Source organism: Opisthocomus hoazin, chromosome 8 (assembly GCF_030867145.1).
Source record: "Opisthocomus hoazin isolate bOpiHoa1 chromosome 8, bOpiHoa1.hap1, whole genome shotgun sequence".
Lineage (NCBI taxonomy): Eukaryota > Metazoa > Chordata > Aves > Opisthocomiformes > Opisthocomidae > Opisthocomus > Opisthocomus hoazin.
The window spans coordinates 2,775,407-2,799,789 of record NC_134421.1 but is presented as its reverse complement, the minus strand read 5'-3'; the positions used below and the strand labels follow the sequence as shown (position 1 = coordinate 2,799,789).

The following is a 24,383-nucleotide window of genomic DNA, read 5'->3' as shown; positions in this document are numbered from 1 at the left end:
ATGTCCACTTCTGTAGCTCAGTGGAAAGGAGAAACAGCAGCTGCCTTCATCCCCCTGCACAAAATTTGTGCCAGCAACCTCGAGTCAGAACAGCGTGCTGACAGACCTGTTCCCCTCTGAAAAGTGTGCTTCTGCAGTGACAGGAGTGAAGCTGGTGGTGATCCCACACACAGCCTTAAACTCTGGCAGAAAACCTGGGTGGAGAGCAGGCCGAGCGGGGGGCGGGAATACACAGGGAGTAAAGGATCCCTGTGCTGCCTCTGCTTCCTCCTCCTGACAGCCAGCTGGGCAGGCAGAGGAGGAGATGCTTGCCTCTGGGTTATACTGATTCTTTCTGTTCAGCATTTGACTGGCAAAAGCAGAAATTAAGCTCAGATCTCTGCAGCCTCATGTACTGGACTTGGAAAAGTACAAGAGGTGTCAAACAGAAAACAATGCTCCCTTCTAACCTTGATGTCTGCTTTCCTTCCGCTGTGCGCTAAGTCCACAGCCTGGGGGGTTCCCATCGGAAACTAGCACCCGACTCACTCCTTGGTGTGTGCGTGTCTCTTTTCCTGATGGATTTTACCAAAAGAGAGATCTGTCCCATATTTGTAATTGTTAATTCCCACTGTTGCTGCTCTCACAAGGATTGTGCTAAAGAGGTAAGTGAGAATTTCAACTCCGTAAAGCGTGTGTAGACACAGGAGAGGGTATTGGGGGTGAATTGGAATTCTTGACAGATCTTCTGACTGCTTTGTGTTTGTGTAGCTTGGGTCTTCAGCTTTTAAACTTAACTGTACTTTTTTGCTGTAGTTTTTAAAATGATGATTAAAATCCTGAACAGCAAGGCTGGAACACTTACTGCTTTTGCTATTTTCCACCTGTGGTGTTATTCCAAATCTAACTAATTTTTTAAATTTAGGATTGCTGAGGGTATGTAACGCTTCCTCTGTCTTCGTTTTGGCTTGGCGTAGAGGTTATACAACACTGATTGTGCCTTCTGTTTGAAGTAAATTATATTGTCAGTATCTCTTGCCTTAGAAGAAGATGCTAAGATACTGACCTAGTAATCTGGGGATCTAACCAATACAAAATACTGCGTATTTCCAGGCGAAAACTGTGAAGAGGAGTTGTGGGTGGCTTATACTTTGGTGTTTAAAGTACCTTGAAAAGGTGGTGGTTTTAGGAATACCAAACTTGCCTTCAAGAGATGAAACAACCGTATATGTGTGTGAATTTTGGAACACACTTTTCACCTGATTAAAATCTGATAATCACAGACTTTACCATGTCTAAGATAAGTGAAATATGAAATCTCTTCTTATGCTTAGCATGAAGACTGTAAGAAAATTACTTGGTTTTGCATTAGTTGCGCTTTGTGCTACCTACATATATGTCCATATTTTAGAGGTGCTCTCAAAATGGAAGTGTTCAGTTTTATTGTAAGTTGGCACATATTTCAAAAGAAGCAGTTCTGCCCTTGTTAGCTATTGCACCAGCATGTCAGTCTAAGCCGGAGAGCTAGTGTAACGGTGTGGGAACCAGACTGGGGAGCTCCATCTCACTGGAAATGGTTGCAGGCTTTTTTGGCTGGATTTGTTTCAAGTCTGATAAACACCACGGTCCGGTTCATTATGCTGCTGTATAGATGCAAGTGCTGGCAAAAGGGAGGAAATGAGACACGTGTGGGAATGGATATGGAGAGCAGGAGGCTGCTGCTCTCCGCAGCACGGTCGGTTCATCCTGTTCTAGGTGGTACCTTGAGAAAATGTTGAAGACTTTCATGTATGCCTGTTATACCTATCCACACACTTTTTTTTTTTCCCCTCTGCAAGAGCTCTTCCTTCTATTTCTTTAGCAAACTCAGAAAAAATGTTAGGGGAATTTGGATCTTTGGTTCTCATTAAACTGCCAATGGGGAATAGGACTAGTAGATTAAAAGATTTAAGCTGTCTCTGCGATTCTTCTGAGGTGTTTTGGGGACCAGGAGAGGCGTGTAAGAATGTGACCATCTTGCAGTAAGTGTGCTGAAAACCAGGAAATACTGAATGGCTTAGTGCCTTAGTGCCTTTGGGTTCAGAAACTAATGAACGTGTGCTTGGGTGCACAGCTCGTGCTCGTGAGGACACATCAAGGTTATGGGAATTGCGGGGCCTGGGCTCCCTTTGGTTTCTTTGCAGTGGCAGAGTAAGGTGTATAGGCAGCTCTGGGTAAAAAAGGGTTCAGTGATTTATTGATTTTTATCATTCATAGTATCCTCTGTCTTGTTGTGTAAAATAGTTTGACACTTCCTCTGGTGCTTGGAGGAGGAAAAAAAATGGTCTTCAAAGCTGATGGTGCCTTGAACTTCAGCACAAGGAGTGCTTGGCCAGTACTGTACACTAGGCTTGGGTGACCCTTCTCATGGACTGTGGAACAAACTGAGGCACAGGTAGCTGCTTGAACGCGGAATCCTCTGTTAGTTTTAAGCCCAGTGTGAGGTTCTCCCAGACATTCTGAGGAGAGGTTAGGAACATAGAAGCTACGCTGAAGGAGGCTGGCAGGGGCTGCTCTTTTTAACAGAACTCTTGTTTTGGAATTTGCAAAATGGAGTATTGTAAAATGATCCTCATGGCAGGGCCTGAAGATTTTGGACACGTATTTAATTTCTTTTAGCATAGAGGAACACAGGTTACCAGACCGAATCAGTGATTTTATAATCTGTTCTTAGCTTTATCTTTTCAGGCTTTGTGCAAGAACAGAGCATGTGGTAAAACAGTTAACAAGGAAAATAATGTTCTGGCTTCATTAAGTTAATGTTTTGCTGTACCAGTTGTTTTACTAATCTTAGCTTTCAGTTTTTCTGAAATGAAGTTGTCACAGACCTGACATCTTTCTTCTGCTGCCATGGTGTAAATGAACATACATGCAGGCTGCTGCTGTGTCTGGGGTCTGAGCTATTTAGGAGACTTAGATGTGTTGAACTTTGGAAAATTTAGATACAAATATATACAATAAGCAGTTGAATAATTATTGCATAAGCTATATATGTATGTATGTGTATACAGGAGAGCATTTAATTATGTATAGAAACATCTATCTAGTATGAACCTGAATTCCTGGGACCATTTTAAGCTTGGTCATAATTAAAAGTAGATATCTGACTAGTCTGCTATATGAGCAGACACACATACAAACAGGTACTTCATGCCAGTAGTAAACAGTGCAACCAGTTTTATAACTCCCTGTAGAGTGTAGGGCTCTGCAGTGTCCTGATAGGAAGCTGGAAATTTACGGTACGACCTGGTTACGGTATTAAACTTACCTGCCCAACTTCCAGCTTCGGTCTGGCGTCTTGCCAGCCGAGGCACTGATCTCCAGAAATCTTAATATTCAGTGAAGCTTTTAAAAGCACTAAGTTAGTATTGGCATTGGCAGACGGTGTTTCAGGGCTTATTCTAGTCACTATATACTCTTCAGTTCTGTGAATTTCAGTTGATAGAATTTCATAAGAGCGAACTGTAGAGCAAAGAAATAGATAACCAGAATGCTGTTGTAACAGGAATTAAATTGATGTTGACTGTGCTCTCTCCTGGAAGAGTGTGGTAGAGAATATTTTAGGTGGTGAATATATGAAGTCAATGTAGTGCTATGTCTGGCCAAGGGAAAAAAACGTAAATGTAGATGAAAATTATTATCATATTAAGTCTCCATGTTCACCTAAATGAAGGTCTGTAGTTGAAAAGGCTCTGGTTCAGAGACTCGAACCTTTCCGTTTCAAGACTGGTTTCCTGCTGACAGTAGAGGAAAGGGAAGGGGTCGTGTCTTAATGTCCCCATTTGGTGGGAAGCAGTATCATGTAGGAGATTGGGAGAAGTGCTTTCTGGTTAGGACACAAATCATGATGCTTGTACTACTGCTTCAACTATTTCTGTACTTAAGACTCTATGGTTTTCACTTGTTTAGTGGTGGTTGACCAGTGACAGGGTCAGATGCATCAAGTGTATGACTTCAGGATTGTTTGGCTCAAAAACGTGGGCTCTTCAGATAACAGAATTTGAACAGGGTGTCTTCATCCTCTTTCATTCTGCTTTCTTAAATACAGGGTTTGAAGCTCAAGGCTGAATGGAATGCCAGATTTTGCTGTTGTGGATAATTGCCCCCGAAATTTAGCTTCTGGTCATGATTAAGTGATGAAGGTTGGCTCTCTGCCTACAGTGTTTTTCAGGATTCTCAGATGGTCTCGTGGCCGGTTTGCTTTACAGATTTGAGTAGCTGATCATATTTAGTTTTTGTTTTGCTCTCCCTCAATGGCTTTAGTGTGTATTGGAGAAAGGATTGGTGTTTGGTGTTGGAGGGCACTTGTAAAGGTCTGTATTGTTCAGCTCATTCTCCTGAACTCACAACAGCAGTCATGCAGGAGTGTGGTTTGAGTACAGTAGGTCTTCTAGGGAGAGCTAAGACATAGGAAAGTGTTTTTTGTTTTTTGGTTTTTTTTTAAAGTTGTGTTTTCTTTTTTAAAACACTGGACAAGTTATTTAATGATCCAGTCAGATTGTTCTGTGCTAAGGTGTTTTCTGTAAAATCAATCTATGCCGAAATTGCTTCATATAATGCTATGCTGGAAACATTCTGGGAAGCAGCAGAATCCTTTGAAGACTGTTAAATTAATCATGTGGGTTTGTGCATTAGCGCTACGTAGGAAACATTTCCTTTCATTCTCCAGAATCACAGAACACCTCTAGTTGGAAGGGACCCATAAGGATCATCGAGTCCAGCTTCTCAGTCCAGTCTGTCTACTTGCCTCTAACCAGTGTAACTTCTGTGGAAACGGAACGGTTCTGCTGTCATAACTGAGAACCAAACTGCCAAAGACTTCTGTTATGGAAGTGTAGCTGAGAAATGGGGGGGGGGGAAATAATGTTTGCAAAAGTCACTAACAAACAGATGAGCAGTAAGATTGGGAACAGACTTCTCTATAATTTGCGCTGGTGGGGGATTCAGGCCAGTTGTCTATTGAGTAGAACTAGTTGGTCTGTAAACACAATCAAAACTTAAATGAAGTGGCCCTTCCAGTTTCTCTGTCACTTGTATGTTCCAGGGTGTCAAGCCAGCCAGCTTCGACAAAGTAGCAATCCCTGAAGTGAAGGAGATTATTGAGGGATGCATTCGGCAAAACAAAGGCGAGAGGTAAGTACGTTCTTTTCAGGCAGAAGTGTTACTTGTTGTCTGGGCCTTTTACCTTTGGTGATGCCAGATCTAGTTAGTTCCTGGGGTCTTCTGTGTCCTGATGAAAGTAGGGAAGCCAGTATTACTTTGCAGCTTATATTCTTATTCGATGATTGTTTTAGAGAATGGACAGTGTCAGGAAAAGTGTAAATGCTGTAGTAACCATCCATGTAGGTTTATTCAGAAATTCTACTGCTTTTTATAAAACTTTGACCTAGTCAACAAAATAGTGGAGGACAACCCTTCTGCGTTCCCAGGTGTTTGGGTTGGTTGTTGGTTTGTTATTCTACAATCCTTTGTTTTTCCTGTCCTTTGGATTTTGTTAGCATTTTATGGCTGATTATTTTGAGAACTCTTTTTACTTTTTAAATTCTTGCTGCTCATTTTCATCTAAATTTTTTGCAAGATGACCTGATTAACGTACACGATTACAGGAAATCTGTAACTCCTCTGATGGCTTATTTGTGAGGTTTGTTTTGTTTCCTGCTTTTACATGGTTGTTGCTTACTGAATGCCTGATTTAGGAATGCTTTGGCCCTTCTATCCTCCCGCTATTCTGTTCAGAGCTCGTTTTGTCAGTTCATGGATGTTTATTCATCCCCTTCTGTTAACTCTTGAAGTTTTACATCTGACGGTGTTACTGTGTACCTTTAATTTCTATATCTTAGTTTGAAACCATTTTGTATTTTCTCATTTTTTTCCATTTTAAGTTAATTTTGTGGCTGCATATAACTTATTTCATGCCATTTTGTTTAAACAGTTAACTTTTAGACCACTACTATTAAAGCTGTGCACCTATGAACATAGATCTTTGCTGTACCTTCAGGACAGACCTTCTAATTGTGCCAAACAGAACGCAAGTTGAAGTGGTTCAAAATAGCATAAAATATGAAAGGAATAATGTGGTTCTTATCTAGTGCTGCAATTACTAGATGAGGCTTTTGATAAGATCTGAAATGTATATCTGGATTACTGTACTGATCTGGGGACTAAGGGTTGTGTTGGAACTTAGTGTTCAGTAAAACCAAACTGTTTCTTCAAGGTTTCTTGTTATTTGAGTTAATATATATCCTGTTCAGTTGGTTTAAATATGTTGGTACTTCTGCTGACCAGTGCGTGATATTTTTTTTTGTACATCTGTAGCATTGTTGCATTTTGTTTCTACATCATGCTCTTAAGTAGGAATTTGAATGATGGGCGCTCAGATAATTCATGGGAGAAGTGTGAGATGCAGAGAATAAATCTGGGGAATCATCAGGCAAGGATATTGCTAATACTTTATGAAAACCTAATAACTGTGTGTGCTTTCTGCGTTCTTTCCCAATGTGCTAGGTATGCTATTAAAGACCTTTTGAATCATGCTTTCTTCCAAGAAGAGACTGGAGTACGGGTAGAACTAGCAGAGGAAGATGATGGAGAAAAAATTGCCATTAAACTCTGGCTGCGAATTGAAGACATCAAAAAACTCAAGGGCAAATACAAAGATAATGAGGCAATAGAGTTTTCCTTTGACTTGGAGAGAGACGTCCCAGAGGATGTAGCACAGGAAATGGTAAGTGGTGGTGGTCTTACAGAGCATCCGAAGTGCTGGCGTTCTCTGACAGTGAGGTGTAGCCTGTCAGCCTCTGCGTTTGCTGTTGTTACCGTCTAGAAATAAAACAGCTTCAGAAGTTTGTGAATGAGAAGTTAGCGCCAGAGAGTGGTAGCTTATATTGTAGCACTACAACAGTGGCTGTCTCTGACAGTCTGAATTCTGTGAATATATCCTCCTTCAGGTGGAATCTGGCTATGTCTGTGAAGGGGATCACAAGACAATGGCGAAAGCTATCAAGGACAGGGTATCTTTGATTAAGCGAAAGCGAGAGCAGCGTCAGTTGGTGCGAGAAGAACAGGAGAAGAAACTTCAGGAAGAAGGTAGTCAGAAGCAGCAGCTGGAGCAACAGCAACCATCAAGTGCTTCCCATGCAGGGTCAAAGCATCCCCAATCTGTCACTGGTACTACTCCTGTCCCCACTACTTCAGCATCGGTTTCTACACAAGTGGAGCCTGAAGAACCAGAAGCTGATCAACACCAACAACTGCAGTTCCAGCAACCCAGTATATCTGTTCTTTGTAAGTGTGTCAATTGGTTTATTTAGGAACTCTTGCACTTACACAGTTGTCCCCCTTAGAGTCTTAAACTTTTGGTGGGTATTGCAGTAAATATCTTAAGATGTTGCTGTCTGCCGTTGCTGCCTGCTGAAGAACATTAGCCCACTAGAAAGCACAGCAAAGTAAGATACATTCCTGTGCCTTAGCTGAGCCAAGTCTTGGCACAATTCATAGTCCAGTGCCTTAGCACAAAATCATTTCACTTTAAGTTACTACACTAAGTGAACTGGGGCACCTGAAGCACGAACACATTCTAGTTTTTGCTGCCCTCCTATAGGGACAGTATGTTCTTGCCCTGCGGAGGGCCGTATACTCTTGCACCGGTGCAGTTCGAGCTATTAGAAACTCTTATTTGAATCCTTGTTAACTTATGTTTAAAGTGGAATGAGATTAAGGCACCAGCAGTTTATAATTTGCTTTCTGGAAAAGGTTTCATTTTCTGTTTTATGTACTATACATGAAAAGATGAATTGATGCTCGTAACTTTTCCTCTTCTGCCATCCCAACATTTGAATAGCTATTTAAATAACGATGGTAGGTGAGAACTTCTGAATTAGAATGGTGAAGTTAGAAAGCAAATTACTGCCTGCTCTGTAGTTAACATGGATTTGAAGTTCTCTACTGCGTCTACGTCAGGTGCATCCACTAGCAAGCACAACAGACCTGTTTTATATGTCTGTTTAAAATTAAATAAATAAAAAGAATTTTAAAACTCTGGAAGATCACTCATAACAATGTGGAATTTAAGTTTCTGTTTCTAGTCTAGCCTTTTATAGGAAGCATATTTACTACAGAGTATCCTTCCCAAAGTGAAATTACAAATTATTTTTTTTTTTCTAGAAGTTAGAGTAAGGCATATTGGTAAGGAATTACTATATTCAGGATGAAAAAAAAAAAGAAAGACTTTTTTAACCAGTTTAAAGATTACAAGAGGTGAAATGCTGATAAGGTTCATGTGACATGACACAAATATCAGTCTAATATTTGATTGATTGTAATATCTTTAAAGTTGTGAATCCAGTCTGCAGTTCTTGAAATGCACATTTTTACCTTTAACTTCTGCAGCTGATGGGACAGTTGACAGTGGCCAGGGGTCATCTGTTTATACCGAATCATGTGTGAGCAGTCAACAGACTGTGTCATATGGTTCCCAGCATGACCAGTCGATCTCAACGGCTGCAGTCCAGGGGTATGCAGCTTCAGCTGGCCAAGTGCAGTCGCAACAGCATGGAGGATATCAGCCGCCTGCAGCGGTAAGCCAGAATTTACAGCATTGCAGACGCGTGGAATCATTGTAGTTTGTGTTTCTCTTGAAAGGTGAGAGGAAAGTCTGCCAGGCACTCTTCCACGTATGTTTAGTTTTGCATGTGATACAAATTCTGCATGTGGGTAGTTAAGGGGCTGTTTTTGCAAGGTGACTGAGTTGGGGGGGGTGGGGGAATGGGGTAGGAGTGCAGGGGTGTATTTGTCTTTAAAGCTTATATTTAATCTTGAGTGCACTTAAGCAGAATGATGGGCTAGGTTTTTCATGGATGGAAGTAACATCCTCAGAACAAGATTGTCTCAGGACAGTAAGCATTTAATTTAAACGTGGGGAGATAGTGTGTGTATGTGAAGTTACCAGGGATCAAGCTGTTACTTTGATTTGAAGAAGGGATTAGAATAATTTGAGCTACTGTATGAGTATGAAATTGCTATGTCTGTTCTGTGAGGCTTTGGTTACAGATTCTGCAGGTAAGATTTTTTTTTAACTGTTATAGAATGCTGCATGTGAGAACTCCAGACTGAAAAGACCCTACACCCTTGTTCCCAATTTTATTTCTAGCTTGCGTTGATTTGCTCATCAGTTGCCATACGTATTCCTTTTCCCTGGAAAGTCTGCACTGGGCACAAATACTTTTCCTACTATGTTCGTTTGTGTTGCCCTTTTCTTTTGGTATGTTTTTAGAGCTGAGAGTACGCAGAAATCTATTCTAACGCTGGAGTAGAACTTCTGCTACTGTTATATTGTCTTCAGTGGTTCCCTTGTTGCTTGTGTTTTACACAAACAAAAATCTAAACCCGAGGCAGAGACATTATGGTATGATGTAGTCATACCGTAAGGGGGAAGACGTGACACTGAGGTGAGACTGAGGGTCCTCGCTCTTTTTGGTACCTATGGCTGTAGGGTTTATGACAGAATTATTGGTGTTACTAGCTTTCTAGAAAACATGCTGGTTGTACTCGCAAGCAAAGCATCTCTCTATCTTTGAAAAAGGCGCTAAACCTGCAGTGTGTGGTACTGCTAGTCTTTGATCAAATGAGTTTTTAATCCCTCTAGATAAAGTTCTTGTTCTGGGTAAGCCATATTTTGACGTGTGGGCATATATTGGACTGGAAGCCATTTCACTGTCTTGGGATGGCTAGCTTCCAGGTTGAAAGACTACAGCCTTTTGAGAGGGGATGAGAGAACAAGCATATGACAGAGGTATAGTCACACTGCTCGTGCTCTATGATGACGACACTGTTGACTGAATGGAGTGGAACACTGCAGGAGCTACTAACAGTTTGTTGGGAAGACAGGATGACAAGTCAAAATGATACTGACGACTGGAGGAGTGGCCTTAAAAAGAAATAGAATGCAGTTCAATCAGGACAAGAACAAGGTTTACGCTTAAACAGGGATAATCAGCTACACAAGTACAGGATGAGCAACAACTCCCTAGATAGCAGCTTCCCCCCCCCCCCAACAGTTGGGAATTACATTGGACCACAAGCTGGACATGGTCAAAAACATCATGCTGTTGTGAAAAAGGCAAATAGCACATTACATGAAGTAGTTCTGCTCTTGGCCATTGGTAAGTCTTTCCTGGACACCCTACTTGAGTGAATTTGGGGGTGAATTGGGAGAGAATTTAGAGGAAAGTGACAAAAAAACCCCACCAGAAATACAGAAAACGTGGTTTATGTAGGAAGACTGAAATAGTTAAGCTAAGCCTATGAAAGATGAGCTTGAGGGGAAAGAGAGCTGTAAAGGCTGCTGTAGAATAGGAGGCGGCTAATATCACAACATTTTTTTTCGACTAGAATAAGAAATAATAAGCCTAAATTGCAGCATGGAATTATTGTATGGGAGGGTTTTTTTTCTAACCAACAAGGACAGTTAAGTACTGCAGTCTCCATCACTGGAGATGTTTCCAAGTAGTTTAGATAGTTTAGAGTCAGGAATGACATTTGTAACTAGCCCTGCCTTGGAGCACGGGGAGATTATGGATAAAGTGTTTGTTTAACCCTTTGAGTTCTTCTATGCCTCTCTCCCAAATTTTTGAGCAGCGTAGCAAGATTTTTCACATTGCAAATCTTTAAAATCAGGTTTCCACTGAAGACTTTGAGATTTTTTCCCCTGAAGGTGTGTATTTGATTTGTGTTAAGAAATTGTGGTTACATCCGTAAGAGGCATATACCATTAGAGTAGGAAAACTTGCAGTTAAAGACTGCCTCTTCTTTAAAATGTCATCTTTACCATTCACTTAAAAAAACCACAGCAAAACACACCACACCAAAAAAGCAATAACCAAAACAGAAAACCAACCACCCCAAAACCTAATTCTCATTGTTCCAATTTGGTTGGATTTGACCTATGGCCTTCTGGATTGTGAAAAGGTTACAAAATCCTGGTGCTTTTATTGGCCCAGCATCTGGAAAGTACTTGTCCAAGACTAATTTTACTGAATTTTCCACATATTAAACCAACTTTTTTCCCCACAGCTCACATCGTAGAATGTGTGATGTTTGAATTTTTATGGTAAGGTTTTAGTTAAAAGTTTAGTTTAGTTTTAAAGAGCCAGCTGCATACAGTTAGTCCACTTAATTCAGACAGGGAGGTGCCTAAGCAGAGAGACTCGAGAGGTGTTACGTAGAAACACATACCCACTCAGTAAACTAAGGCTGAGCGTTTGAAAGCTCATGATTTTTTGTTTAGGTTTTTTATTTGTCAGACTACCAGATGCTGTGAGGATACACAAGATGGGCCCCAGAGAAAACATTCTCTCCTGTTTGTTCTGTCTTGCACGTGCTTCTTTGTAAGGTTCCTAGGGAACTTCCCACACTGCCCAATAACCCAAGGCAGACTTCAGTCCTCAGAGGTGCACATAGCCTGTTCCTGGTTTGTGTTGGTGTTCATTCAGCATTTCCCATACCTTCTTGCACACATAGTCGTCCCTATTGGGCTTCTCATTGTGTGTCTGCATTTCTTTTCTACCTCATTGTAGTTTTTGCTGGTTTTGGTTTTCATTTTTTTTGAAATGTTCAATTCTTAACTTTTGTTTTCCTCCTTCAGCCTCAACGTGGTCGTAGCATGTCAGTTTGTGTCCCCCACCTTCCTGCTCTTCCCTCTATGTCCTGCATCCCTCTCAGTGCTCCTTGCACCCCACCACCAGCGCTGTCTGCACCTCTTTCTCCTTTCTACCTTCGGACTGTTCCTGAAGAAACCTTTGCAGAAAAGCTTTCTAAAGCCCTGGAAAGTGTCCTGCCCATGCACTCTGCCTCTCCACGCAAGCATCGACGCTCCAGCCTGCCCTCCCTGTCTGTCAGTCCTGTATGTGTTACCATTTGCCTCCTGGCACAGTAAGATAAGTTATCATTAAATACATCCTGGGCTTTGGGCATTTTTGAAGTGAGAAAATGAAGAGCTGATTCCTTATATTGTGCTGCTGGAACGTTGATCTGCTTTGGGAAGCAGTACATGTGAACATTATCAAACAGCAGCTGACCATTTTTGTGTTTATGTTTTAGGATAGTATAAATGTGAATTACCCAGTTGTACCACAGAAGGTAAAGGGAAGGCCAGTTCTTAGCCCCTAAAGTCAGAAGACCAGCTTTTTTTTTTTTCCCCCTGACTTCTAAGCAAGCATTGAGTGTTAATTAAGGCCTGCACAAAACCACCAGCTTTTAAAGCTTGGTTGCTGTGGCTGGTTATTCTAAAAGCTTTGGTAGTGATACTAGAAATTCAAAGTATGAATTCTTTTGAGGATTTTTCTGTAAGTTTTAATCAGAAATGCCATTTCAGCTGCTTCTTGATGGGAAGAAGCCATGGTTTCATGTACCTCAGAAGGGTAGATGCAGGACAGCTTGCAGGACAGGAGGTAGTCCATTTTCAGTTTTAAGCTTTGATTTACATGAAATTTTGAGAAGTACTTCTCTGAGCTATGTGGAAATAGTTTTCAGAACACAGGAGAAGTTCTTAATCCTGTAGGACCTTCTTGTTAGTGTTGGTCAATATGGAAATTTGCTGCTGCTTTTCCAGAAGAAAGGGGATGGGGAGAAACAGAAAAATGTGGAAACAGCGTCTTGAAAAAGTCATAAATGGCGTCTGTCTGAAAGACAGTATGTTTGCTATTGACTCTTGCAATTTTTTTCCCTTTGGGTTTGATAATGATGTTGTCTCTTAGCATACGGTAGGCGGAGATGAAAAAATGCAGAGTTACAAAGTTGTTTGGTATTCTTAGGTAGAAGTCTTCAGTGAAAATTTCCCTGCAAATCTTAAAAATTGTGAGCCTCATCTAAGATGGAGTGGAATTGTCTATGGACTCTGCTATTACTGAACCTGTGAATGTTTTATTGTCCAGGCAAGAGTTAGGTTTGTTTCAGTGAGTGCAGATTTCCTATATGAAAATGTATGATCAAAAGAGATTGGAAGAGGTGATCAAATTGGGCAGAATCCAAAGGCTCTGCCGTGTTGTCATGCTTTTTTTTTGTCTGTGGGCTGGAATGATTCAGTTTTGTCTCATAAAAGGTTTTTCTTTACCTCCCTGGATTGCATACAGGACACTAGCACCGTGGTTTTTGCATTGGATAATATTAAGATTTAATGCCAATTTATCTTCTAAATGCAAACTAGAGGCTCTGCATTGTTGCTGCTATCAAGTTCTGAATTTTCATGTGCCCCATATGGCAGTAACCTCAGGGCTTTGGTTGGCTTTCAAGCACTGATCACAATGGATAGCCTGTGACAATAAATCTCATTACATTGTCAGGATCAAAGCTGGTTTATTTTTATGAATTATTGAAATTGGACTGGAAAAGCAGCTCTAACACAAGCAAATGTTTCCATTTGTGGCTGTGCCTGCCATGGATGTATTTAATGCATATTTACAACTCACCTGAACTTCCTAAGTATTGTATGTTTTTGACCATGAATTGAGTTAGTCATTCTATAAAGTTACTTCACAGAACTGCCTAGTGAACTGTGCATGTTGATGTGCTTTCACTTTTAATGTATAAATTACTTGTCTTGTTCATGTCAATACAGCCTCAGCATCCGCGTGGGGGAACACCAACGTTCCCAGATTCACAGATATTTTTCCCAACCGTTCATGAACGGCCGGTGTCTTTCTCACCACCACCTGTCTGCCCGCCGAAGGTGGCAGTTGCTCAGCGGCGCAAGAGCACCTCATTTTTGGAAGCCCAAACTTGCCACTTCCAGCCATTGCTGAAGACTGGCCAGAGTTTAGTTCCGCCTGGTGGTAGTCCCACCAACTGGACACCAGAGGCATTCGTTATGCTGGGCACAGCAGCTCAGAGAGTCACTGGAGAGCCTCTGCATGTGCAAGTTAATCCCGTGTTTGAGCCAGCTCCTGTCCACAGTGACTATAGATCTGGACCAGCACCTCCAGAGGATGCTCACTACAGAATGCATCCAGAAGCTGTATATTTGGTGGGCATGCACTATCCATCACAGGTATCGGAGCAGTATGATCAAGTAGCTTATAACTCTCATGCGACTGAACAACATTTGAAGCAGGTCTCTGAGTCAAACCATGGGCAAGGTGGTCCTCCACAAAGCTCTGTGTTCGACTTGCAATCGGGGCAAACATACCTGGCAAGACATGTTCAGAACCTGAGGCTGGATTCTGGGATGGGTCCCCTTTCTCCATTATCCAGTGTGTCAGCTCCTCTGAGTGCAGATCCTGCTCAGATGACGTTCCACCAGGTATTTGTTCCGCACTCTGCCCCGGCCGTGCTCTCTCACAGTGGTGATGGCAGAGCGAGTTGTGTCTTTGAGTTCCATGTGCACACACCGACTTCTGCTCCAGCAGAAGGGGCAGTTTTACCCCCCCAGCGGGTCTACAGAAGTCGCCGGGGCTCTATGGAGACCAGTCAAGAGGAATCCACTCAAGGCATAGGGTCGCATAGTCGGCTGCAGCCTGTAACAGAGGAGCACTGTAACTATCTTGGTCCTGAGTTAGCAGGTCCCAGAAGGGGCTCAGCCAGGCGGAGCTGGCCGGAAGGAAGCCCAGAATACTCCAGTGATTCCTCACAGCTGACTTCCTCTGACACTGGCGATTTCCAGTCTCCTCCCCCTACAGGGGGGTCATCTTCTGCTTTTGGTTCAGACTTCTCATTTCCCATTGTTCAGCTGCCTCAGAAGGTATTGCAAGAGTCGCAGCTCTTCATCTGCTTCCCCCAGGGAGCCTCGACTCAGCAGGCCTTGTCCACCTCGCTTTCATCAGGACCACCTGCACCCTATCCTCAGGTCACAGGAGCAAACCCTTCCAGAATTTCTCTGCTTTTTATAAGTCATACCTTGCACTTAAAGGGGACCCTTGTTCTCAGAGTTCCTCCGTGTGGTTCTAGGTTCTAGCATTCGTGGGGGCGTCTTTCTGCCAAGTCAGTAGTGTACCAGGGTCTCTAACTTACCAGGTTGCGATGAAATAACGAGGCGTCTGCAACCACTTGGTCTGTGTTCAGCTTCGGCTGTAGTACTGGTAGGGCTTCTGTGTTAAGGGTAACAAATGGTCAGTGTTTCTCCTGGGCTTAGTTTTTTCTTTTGGCAAGAGATAGCTGGAGTGCCAAATTGGCTTTTAAACAATGGGTTTAGTGAAACGTGTCTTCTGCACTGTTTGAATTGGCAGTGATAGTGAAACTTGTATTTTTGTTCCTGCTCCTTAGCCATTTAATGAGAATGTGTTATGTGAAGTGGAACTTTCATATGAACAATGTTTCATTAGACGGCAACGAGGTTAATTTGGTGACTGTCCAAAATGCAAGAGCTTTTTCTGGGTTTGGGGGAAGAAAGTGGGAAGAGAGGAATGGAAGGAGCTGTGTTATGTATGTGTACATGGATTTAGAAATGTACTTGCAGGATCATTAAAGAAACTAAACAAGCTGAATAGTAAATTAGTGGACAAACAACTGTTGTGAATAGGTATTGCTTCCTTATAAGCTTGGAATATGTTGTCCTTGCAAAAAGCAAATATTGAGGCCTGAAGCTTAGTTTGGAGTTACATGTTTTATCAGCATATATGGTGTTTGCACTTGCAATAGTCAGCAATGCATTTGTACACTGTGACTGTGAGGTGTGTGTGTATCTACATTGTGTCTGCGTTTGTAGTCTGGAACTTTTCAGAAGACAGTTTTTTTGTGAAAAGAAGTAGACTTCTCTCTTACTCCTGTTCTTGGAATTAGGGATGCTCTGACGTTGTGGTTATTGGAGTATTAGCAACTTTGGGATTTGCGCAAAGGAACTAGAGAAAAATCTTTTTGCTTTTTGTGGTAAGATCAAGAACTAAGTATTTAAGGCTCTCTGTATGGGATAATAAAGGGGTTTGATTAAAGTTGAAACAGCTTTAATCACTAGTCCAATAGACAGTAATTTCTACGCTATAGGAGAACTGGTAAAGTGACGCTGCTACTCAAGAAGTTTGAAAATTACTGGAGATTGTTTCCCATAAACCACCTTTGTTAAATTTGAGGAGGTGACTTCTGATGGATGTAAAATACGTCTAGAAAACACAATAAGGGATCACAATTATTTGACAGAATATAAGTTCTGGGGTCTTTAATTCATTAAAAGATGAGAATTTGAATCACAGACGGAGTTGATGTTAATAGATGTTACAGCAGTGGCATACAGCACATATTTAGATCCTAGCCAGATAGGGCCTCGAGCTTCTAAAACAGCAAAGAAAAAAATGGTTGTTCTCATTGGCAGTCTGCTTTCCCCAAAGTTTCTGTAATTAAGAAAGTACGTAATTTTAATAAATTTGTTCCTAATAAGCTTCTACAAGCTGAGTGATCACAGCATAAAGGAATTCTAGTAGATATTTCTGGTATGATGCATATGCACGTGATATGTTTCTTAAAAGGCAGCTCACCAAAGTGGTGCATGCTCAGGGAACTCAGCTGGAGGTCCTTACCCAGTTGTCTCCCAGCATCTGATAAAGAAATATAATGGTCACAAAAATAATAATGAAAATCCTGGGATCTGGTAAAAAATGTCAGCACAGAAATGATAATGAAAATACATTCCATTTTTTTCTACATCTTCCACATTCATTTGTATGCCACTCATCCATTTTTTTCGTTGCTTATTCATTCAAAAATTCTGTCTTAGCTAGAATGTGGACCCCTAGATTCTTCAATGTCCAATTCTTGGTAGCTTTTGAATGGTAGTGAGTCTGGAATTGATTTCTAGCTTGTGTTTTGACATGCCTCTTAAAGGGAAATCATGATGTGTACGTGTACTGAGTACTTTTTTACTGGCCTAGAATTCTGTATGTATTTGATTTATTTTTTTTTTAACAGATAGTTTTATTTCCTTCTAGCCTCCTTCTATTCCCCCACCTAACTGTGTTTAGAATACATGTAAAGGTAAAACTTAATGCCTCTGTTTCCAGTTATCATACCAAGGCATCCTGCTCTTAAAGCATCATCAGTGGAAGAAGAAGCTGGTAGGCTGTTCTGTCTCATGTTGAGGGGCATATGGGTTGCAAAGACTTTCTGTATTGGTTGTTTTGGAAGACTTAAAATGGAGTTCAGTACTTTTCAAGATTGCTCTGCTTTGTTCTGGTTGTTGTAGTGGAATTTGGCCAAAAGGAGTGCTTGTTCAAAAGGGCAACTAGAAACCTATTCCAACCAGATCATTCCAGGCAGAAATGTGTTTAACTGCCTGCTGCAGAAACCATAGGGTTTTCAAAGCTGATTCTCTGTCTTTTTTCTTCTCCAGACACAGGTGCAAGGCCAGTCAGCCTCAAGCAGTGCATCAGTGCCACCCCAGCCTACCCAACACGCTCAGCAGGTAAGATCACAGTCCCTAAACCCAGGACTAGAATAGCTTTAGTGTAGGATTTTGACTCTTTAAGAGCAATTGACTACCTCTGTCCCCGCTTCAACCTGTAGTTTTGTCCAAAAGCAAAGGAATTCTCTGGTTCTCACCCAGTCTAATATCCTATGAGATTAACTTCATTGACTTTCTGAAATTTATTTTTAGAGTCATGCTAATGCTTGTTTTCATGTGTCTATCTTCCCCAGCTTCCACCTGAGCTTGTAGTGGAGGTGTCATTCAAGGGAGGCACGTCAGGATTTGCATTTTAGACTGTCTAGACAGGCAGATTTCGTTCCCATGATTTCTTCCAACTGGAAATATTATCTTCTGCAATATCATCTTCTCTTAACTGCCTTTTCTTTCTTTATAGAATCTTCACTCTTATTTTCACAGGTGAAGTAATTCTGTTGCAAGATCTGGTGCTGATAATGGAGTTGCATTAGCAGTGCTAATAAGTAATTGCTAAAGCTTAATTAACAGCATATTCAGAAGAACCACTGATGTTACTTATGAGGGAGTAAAAAGTAGAAATTAAATAGGATATGCTTAAAAAACTTCTGAGGGGGGGAACAATCGCTTCTGTCTCTCTCTTCCCTACTGCAGAATGCACAGCAGCCAGCCTCTTCCCAACAGCCTGGACAATATCAGCTGCAGCAGCCATCAGTTTCTGCTGGCCCCACTCCCACACAAACTGGCTCTCAAACGCAAACTTCGCAGATTATGCCAATGCCTCAGGCAGCAGCTGGGACACAGGTAAACAAAATTCTTCTTTCTAGCAGCGGACTTTTTCTTCCTTGCAGCTGGCAAATTCAACATGCTGCTGCTTTCACTTTTGCCATCTTTTCTAATGGTTCCAAAACATTCATCCAGATAGTAGTATTCTTAGTGTGCTACAACTGTCAGTTTTGTTGAAAAATGTGTTGGAAACCCTTTCTTTCACACATGGCAGTCGTGAGTAATTTGAGGGAGGGATGGCACTTCCATGCATAAAGATCTTTAAATTGTCAAAAATATCATATGGTATATTATGAATGGATTTTCAGGAACTGGTAAATTCTCTGCTTCCCATCAATGTCTATCTTCTGCACCATTATGCGTGTAAAACCTTCACTTATTTAGGTAGTGAACCATAAGGACTGCCCTCTCCACTCTGTCATCTCTCTTACTCAGCTCTTCTCTTACTCCCTGGTCAAGCTTCTGTTACTGTTACTTCATTTTGGCTCATATCTCTATCTTGAATGTGTGAGCCTTGATTTTGGTTTTTAAAATTGTTGTTTTATTGCTTGTTCATCTAAACTGCCTTTCCAGTTGCATCGTTCACTGGCTTTAATTGACATATCCCCTGACATTCTCTGAATGCTGGCACAGTGGCTTTTCATTCTCTATTGCTTTAGACCCATACCCAAAGCTGACAGATTTGTTGAAAGGTTTGCACTTCTTTCCTGTAAGAAGGCGGGCTTGGCTCTGGGGACAGAGCTGAGGGGAAGTCAACTCTGTTTATGCACAAGTCTGTGCTTCAGGGTATTCAAACATTGCTGTTTCACCCTCTGTGGGTGTCTGTTTCAAGAGCCTGTTGAGTTCTTCAGGGGAAGTGTTGTGAAGTGAGGACCTTTTGGAACTCCAGCCACTCTGCCAACTGTGCACCCCACCCATTTTAACAGAGTGCTATAACTTGAATAATTCTTTCTTTGACTAATGCATAAAAACTCTGCCTTCTGCAACCCTGCTTTTTAAAAAAAAAAAAATCTATCTCTATTTTCTTTACCTCCCCAGCTTCCTGTTTCCCAACCAGTGTCGATCATCCAAGGCGAGCCTCAATTACCTGTTGCAGCACCTTCTCTCCCTCAGCCTTCAGTTGCCCCATCAGTCCCCATTGGCTCTCATTTTCTAACCATGGGACAGCCCTTGCCAACTTCCATGGTTCCCCAGTTCTCAGTCTCTCAGTTGCCCGTAGCAGCTCCTCACGTGTCGGTGGCTCAGCCAGGCTTCCAGTCACTGCCCATTTCAATGGCAGCTGGCATGAATCAGCCATTGCTCACAATGGCAACGTCTGCTGCGGCAACCGCTGTCCCTGTAGGACCAACCGTTGTCCCTAGCCAGCTTCCCACACTGATGCAGCCTGGGGCTCAGTTGCCCAGCCAGGTTCTTCCGCAGCTCCTGCAGCCAGCTGTCCAGTCCGTGGGATTGCCAGTCAGCATTGGACAAGCTGCTGAAGCTTCACTTCCTGCTGGAGATGCTCTTTACCAGGTATTGTTGCAAGCCAGCAGAGCTCTTCTCCACACTTTTACCTGTTCCTCTAAGGTACCAGACCTGAACCGTGTGCGCTGGCCGACTCACTTCTCATAAGAGAGCCGTTAAGCCACAAAGATGAATTCTGTTGTGTGGTAAAGGACCATTTTAAGGAGGGGGGGAAGACACGCTAGTGTGTTGTGTTGTTCATATTCGGCAGTGGAATTTGTCCAAAATGACAGAATTGTAGTGCAGGACTTTGGTCAACTGCTGTGTGAAAGAGGACAGCTCCATATCCAAGAGATTGATCATATTGACGGGGAGGATAAACAAACCAACAAAAAATAGTGGTTTTTGAACATGATGGATGCATGTTGGAAAGAAAATCAATAGCAGCATACTCAACAGTGTCAGTATTTCATTCCAAGTCTGGAACAGGGAAGGGAGATGGGAGGGGGGACATGGATTTTCTAGGAATGTCAGATGGCATGGATCTGGAACGTGATGTAAGTACCTGATGCTAGTCATGAAATGCTAGACTGTTGGGCACAGACTGCTTCAGCTACTTTGTGCTGTCACTGTAAAAATGGCAATCTGAATGGTGACAGAAATAGTGACTCAGCATATGGTTGTTCTTCTAGAAGAAAAGTTGTATAGATGTATAAATATTTGCACTGGGATTATAAGGAGTGCTGTAGAATAGAAACAGTGTGCAGGAATGTTCCTAGGTCAGCTCATCACGAGAGGACAGGAGGAACGCAAGAATGTTTTTGCTATTAGTCTCAAGAATCAACAGAGGTTGCATAACACCTGCTGAGCAGTAGTTGTTCATCCTGAAATGTCTCCAGACTCCTTACAAGTCTCAGCCCTTCAAATACGAAGCCAAATAGGCAACTGCAAGAGTTGGGAGATGAAGATTGTTTTGCCTAAGACTTGGAACTTTGAGTGGGAATTTGCTTGTTCAAGCACGGTGCCTCTCAAGCTGAGCTTTGGCTACGTGAACAGTTTGCTCTGCTTCCCTGGGAAGGTGGTCTTTGGGAATGCTTGAGCAAGTACGGAAGGCTGGAACAAGCCCCTGAAGCTGATAGGTTTTTTTTCAACTCTGTTGTTTCCTAATTAGCTCTGACATTAACTAACTTGACTCCCTCATTTCTATTGCAGGGCTTCCCATCTCGGCTGCCGCCTCAATACCCAGGCGATTCAAATGTTGCACCTTCCTCTGCTGTGGCCTCTGTTAGCATTCCTTCTGCCGTACTGTCCCCTCCCTTGCCCACAGATGCAATGGCTCAGCCGGGCTATCTTGCTCCTGTTGTGCAGCCCTATGTGGAGCAGAACGTTTTAGTTCCCATGGGCAGCCTAGGAGGACAGGTTCAAGTGCCGCAGCCTACAGTGAGTTTAGCACAACAGGCCTCACCTGCGTCCTCGCAGCAGGCAGTTTTGGAGGTAAATACGTTGAGTATAATGTAACAATACATTTAGGGCGTTGAATTATGCAACAGTGTATGTGTGTGGGGAACTAATCTCTTCTGTGCTTGTCTTCGGTTGGAAATTAATATTTCAAATGACCTTTTTCTTACAGCAGAATGTCATGCCAATGTGGGGACCTTGTTGCCACTGGCTGTTCTGTTGGGAAGTGAGTGTGCATCCTGCAGGCAAAAACCTGTTAACACTTCACTTCTTGCTAGTACTGTAGGACGTTATTGCCGTATCAAAGACAAACTGCAACCGATAGCCTTTGAGAATCTGTCGTTATGCCTATTCCCTGCAGCGTTGTTCTTGCTAGGGGGAATTTGAATTGTCTTTGTGTTCTGCATTGGCTTGCCTTTTGCGCATTCTGTTGGTAAGGCTGGCTGCATGGCAAACTGTAGTGACACACAGCAGTAGAAAGGATGGCTGATTTCTTCTCCCCCTGCCTCCCCAGATGATGATTTGCTTCACTGCAGTTTGCTGTAGTTATTTTGTAAATTAGAGCTGTCTAGATGCCAGCTGTTTGAAGTTCTAAAAAGGTAATGCTTTTAGCTTTTCAACTGATTTGGGAGGAAACATTGAAGACCGGGTTACTTGAAAAGGAATGATATTCTTTGGGGGGTTCTTGATGTAGGTTTTTATCCATAGGGTACTCAGGGAGCCTCACAGACTGCGCCTTCAGAGACTCTTCCAGCAACACAGCCTGCTCAGTCTACCCCTTTGGCTTCCTCTATGGACAGGTAAGTGTTGTTTTCTTTTTACCAGACTGAATTCAGTGTCATGTGTTAGATTATTCGTCCTTGATGATTTTTAGGTATCTTTTTTCACCGGGGACATTTTTTTTTTTTTACTGAGGTTGTTCTTGGGCTGTGAGGAAATAAACTTCCTAGAGGAAAAAAAGGTTTGTGAGAGCTGGAGTAAGTTTTGATTTACAGCAGGGTATGGGAGGAGTGAATAGGATTGTGTATAGGGATTGAACTTCTAATCCTTTCTTATTTGTCATGTCAGATGGTTCATAAGGGACGTTTTTCTGTCCTTTTGGCACTTGAAGAGAATTCAAGCTCCAAATAGCTTGAAAACCTATTCATGAGGTCATATTTGTACAACTCAGTTTGGAAGAGATGTGTAGCTAAATAATTACTATTAGAATTGCTATTCAAGCAACCCTAAGTGTTGACAGGACTCTTCTCCCCTACTCCGTGATGAACAGGCAGCTACTGCTGTCCAGAAAAGAATACCATCTGGTAGGGTAAACTGTATTGTTGCAGTTGTGGAGTGCATGGATACTAATGTAAAGTTTGGTTTTTTTAGTGCACATTCTGATGTTGCTTCAGGATTGAGTGATGGCAATGAGAATGTTCCAGCTTCTAGTGGAAGGCATGAAGGGAGGACTACTAAACGTCACATGCGGAGGTCTGTCCGCAGTCGCTCTCGCCATGAGAAGACTGCTAGGCCGAAACTGAGAATTCTAAATGTGAGTGTTTTTCTGTTTTAGTGACAGTTTGATAGTGGTGATGCATTTTATGACTTCCAGAATTTTCTTGTCTTTTGAGGAATGTGTGTCTTGTGTGGTCGTCTTCCCACCCCAACCGCCTCTGAGCACAGAAGCTATCTAGTGTATTTCTTCTGCTTCTGGAGTCAGCATGCCAAATGTCACCCATTAAGAGCTTTTTGGAGCATTAGATATGGCAAAATTGGCTTGCTTAGCCAAGAGTGATTCCACAGACTATTCTGGAATATGTGATTTAGTCTTACTAGTAAAGCTAGACCAGTGACCTGACCTGTAAGCTCGAAAGAAACAAGGGAGCATCAGGAGTTTTAGAGAAAAGTGTGGATGAAGTGAGCTTGGAGTCTTGAGGAACTGGCGGATCCTCAGAAAAAATAATGCTTTACATGGGACCGTTTGTTAGACTGGCAAGAGAGAATGTGCGTGTATTAGAACAGTACTGTTGGTTTGTCTCTGAGCTTGAAAGCACAAGTCTTACGTTCTCAGGCTTTTGGTTTGAACTGTGGTTTGCTTTGCTTTAGGTTTCAAATAAAGGTGATCGGGTAGTGGAATGCCAGCTAGAGACACACAATCGGAAAATGGTTACTTTCAAATTTGATTTGGATGGTGACAACCCTGAGGAAATAGCTTCAATTATGGTAAGATATGTTTTAGAGATGAATAATTGAATCCAGTCTTAATCACAGTAGTAATATAAACAGTCTTATTTTCTCATTTGTGTCTCAGAATTGCTCTGCCATTTAGCATGGCCTGTTCTCACCTTATTGGTACGCAAGCACAACTAGAGACTCCGGGCACAGAGTGGTGTACCAAATTGGCAGTTCATATTGCATGCTCTGTTCATGTGAAAATTTGTGTCAGTTTTTACCTTAGAATTGCATTTTTGTCAAGTAAATCTGCTTTTTGTTTTAATGCAATCTAATTTTTTGAAAAACTGCATACAACTTCTGAAAGCACCAGGTTAAAAAAATTCTCTTTGCTTTTCTAAGAGCAAACATGGCTAGATCTTTAAAACTTACGCTTAAGCTTTGAAGTTTTTTGCTGCTGTTCTCAACTGAAATGGCAAGATTCTGCCCTTAAACTAAGCAATGGGAATCACTTTCTGGTTTATGAAAGTCAGTAATGACTGATGCTACTTTTCACTTTCTCAAAGGAAAAAACCTCTCAATTTGGTGTATAATGGTCAAGCATAGAAAACAACTTGTAGAGAAAACAGCCCTGTAGAGATGTGCTTAAATGGGAGTACTGTGTAGCATGGAATAGAACCTACCCCTCCCTTTTTTTCAAACTTAAATTCTTATTCCTGGGCTAGTGCAATCTGAATGTATGTGAATCTGTGCAGTATTCATCTTTTAGCTTGGAGAGGAGGCAGAATAATAGGTGGTGTGTGCTGGATTCATATCTGTCAAAAGGAACCAAATCAGTGACGTGGGAAAAATTATCTCTTTGCCACTAATGGCTTTCCAAGAAAGAGGAAGAAATCAGTTGTTGGCTGTGTATGTGTATTGGCAGTGTAAACAACTCAATAACATGAAGGTAAATGCCAAGAAATACGGAAAGAATACAGAGATGTCTTGCCTCATACCTAAAGTAATCCTATGGAGGAATAAGACTATGGTTGGTTAAAAAAACAAAACAAAAAAACCACACAAAACCAAACCAACCCCACCCCCCCAAAAAATACAAAACAAACCCACTACTAAATAACAAAACCCACAGATATTTGAACATGAGTAGAAGCAAAAGTGGTGAAGT

General features: G+C 41.9%; 1 protein-coding gene across 12 annotated transcripts in view; it reads left to right on the top strand.

The window, feature by feature from the left end:
* Window positions 1–24,383, top strand: part of WNK1 (WNK lysine deficient protein kinase 1) — a 114,912-nt gene that overhangs the window by 62,050 nt on the left and 28,479 nt on the right. For 7 of the 12 annotated variants that reach the window (XM_075428682.1, XM_075428686.1, XM_075428684.1 and 4 more), the window contains exons 5-17: window positions 5,063–5,151; window positions 6,523–6,742; window positions 6,966–7,302; window positions 8,407–8,594; window positions 11,660–11,917; window positions 13,631–14,059; window positions 17,327–17,398; window positions 18,029–18,178; window positions 19,199–19,672; window positions 20,816–21,097; window positions 21,770–21,861; window positions 22,433–22,595; window positions 23,150–23,266. In XM_075428682.1, coding sequence (XP_075284797.1) covers window positions 5,063–5,151; window positions 6,523–6,742; window positions 6,966–7,302; window positions 8,407–8,594; window positions 11,660–11,917; window positions 13,631–14,059; window positions 17,327–17,398; window positions 18,029–18,178; window positions 19,199–19,672; window positions 20,816–21,097; window positions 21,770–21,861; window positions 22,433–22,595; window positions 23,150–23,266 — 2,871 coding nt within the window. Of the gene's footprint in view, window positions 1–5,062; window positions 5,152–6,522; window positions 6,743–6,965; window positions 7,303–8,406; window positions 8,595–11,659; window positions 11,918–13,630; window positions 14,855–17,326; window positions 17,399–18,028; window positions 18,179–19,198; window positions 19,673–20,815; window positions 21,098–21,769; window positions 21,862–22,432; window positions 22,596–23,149; window positions 23,267–24,383 lie in introns of all 12 variants that reach the window. The other 5 variants (XM_075428688.1, XM_075428689.1, XM_075428678.1 and 2 more) reach the window with 4 other exon arrangements.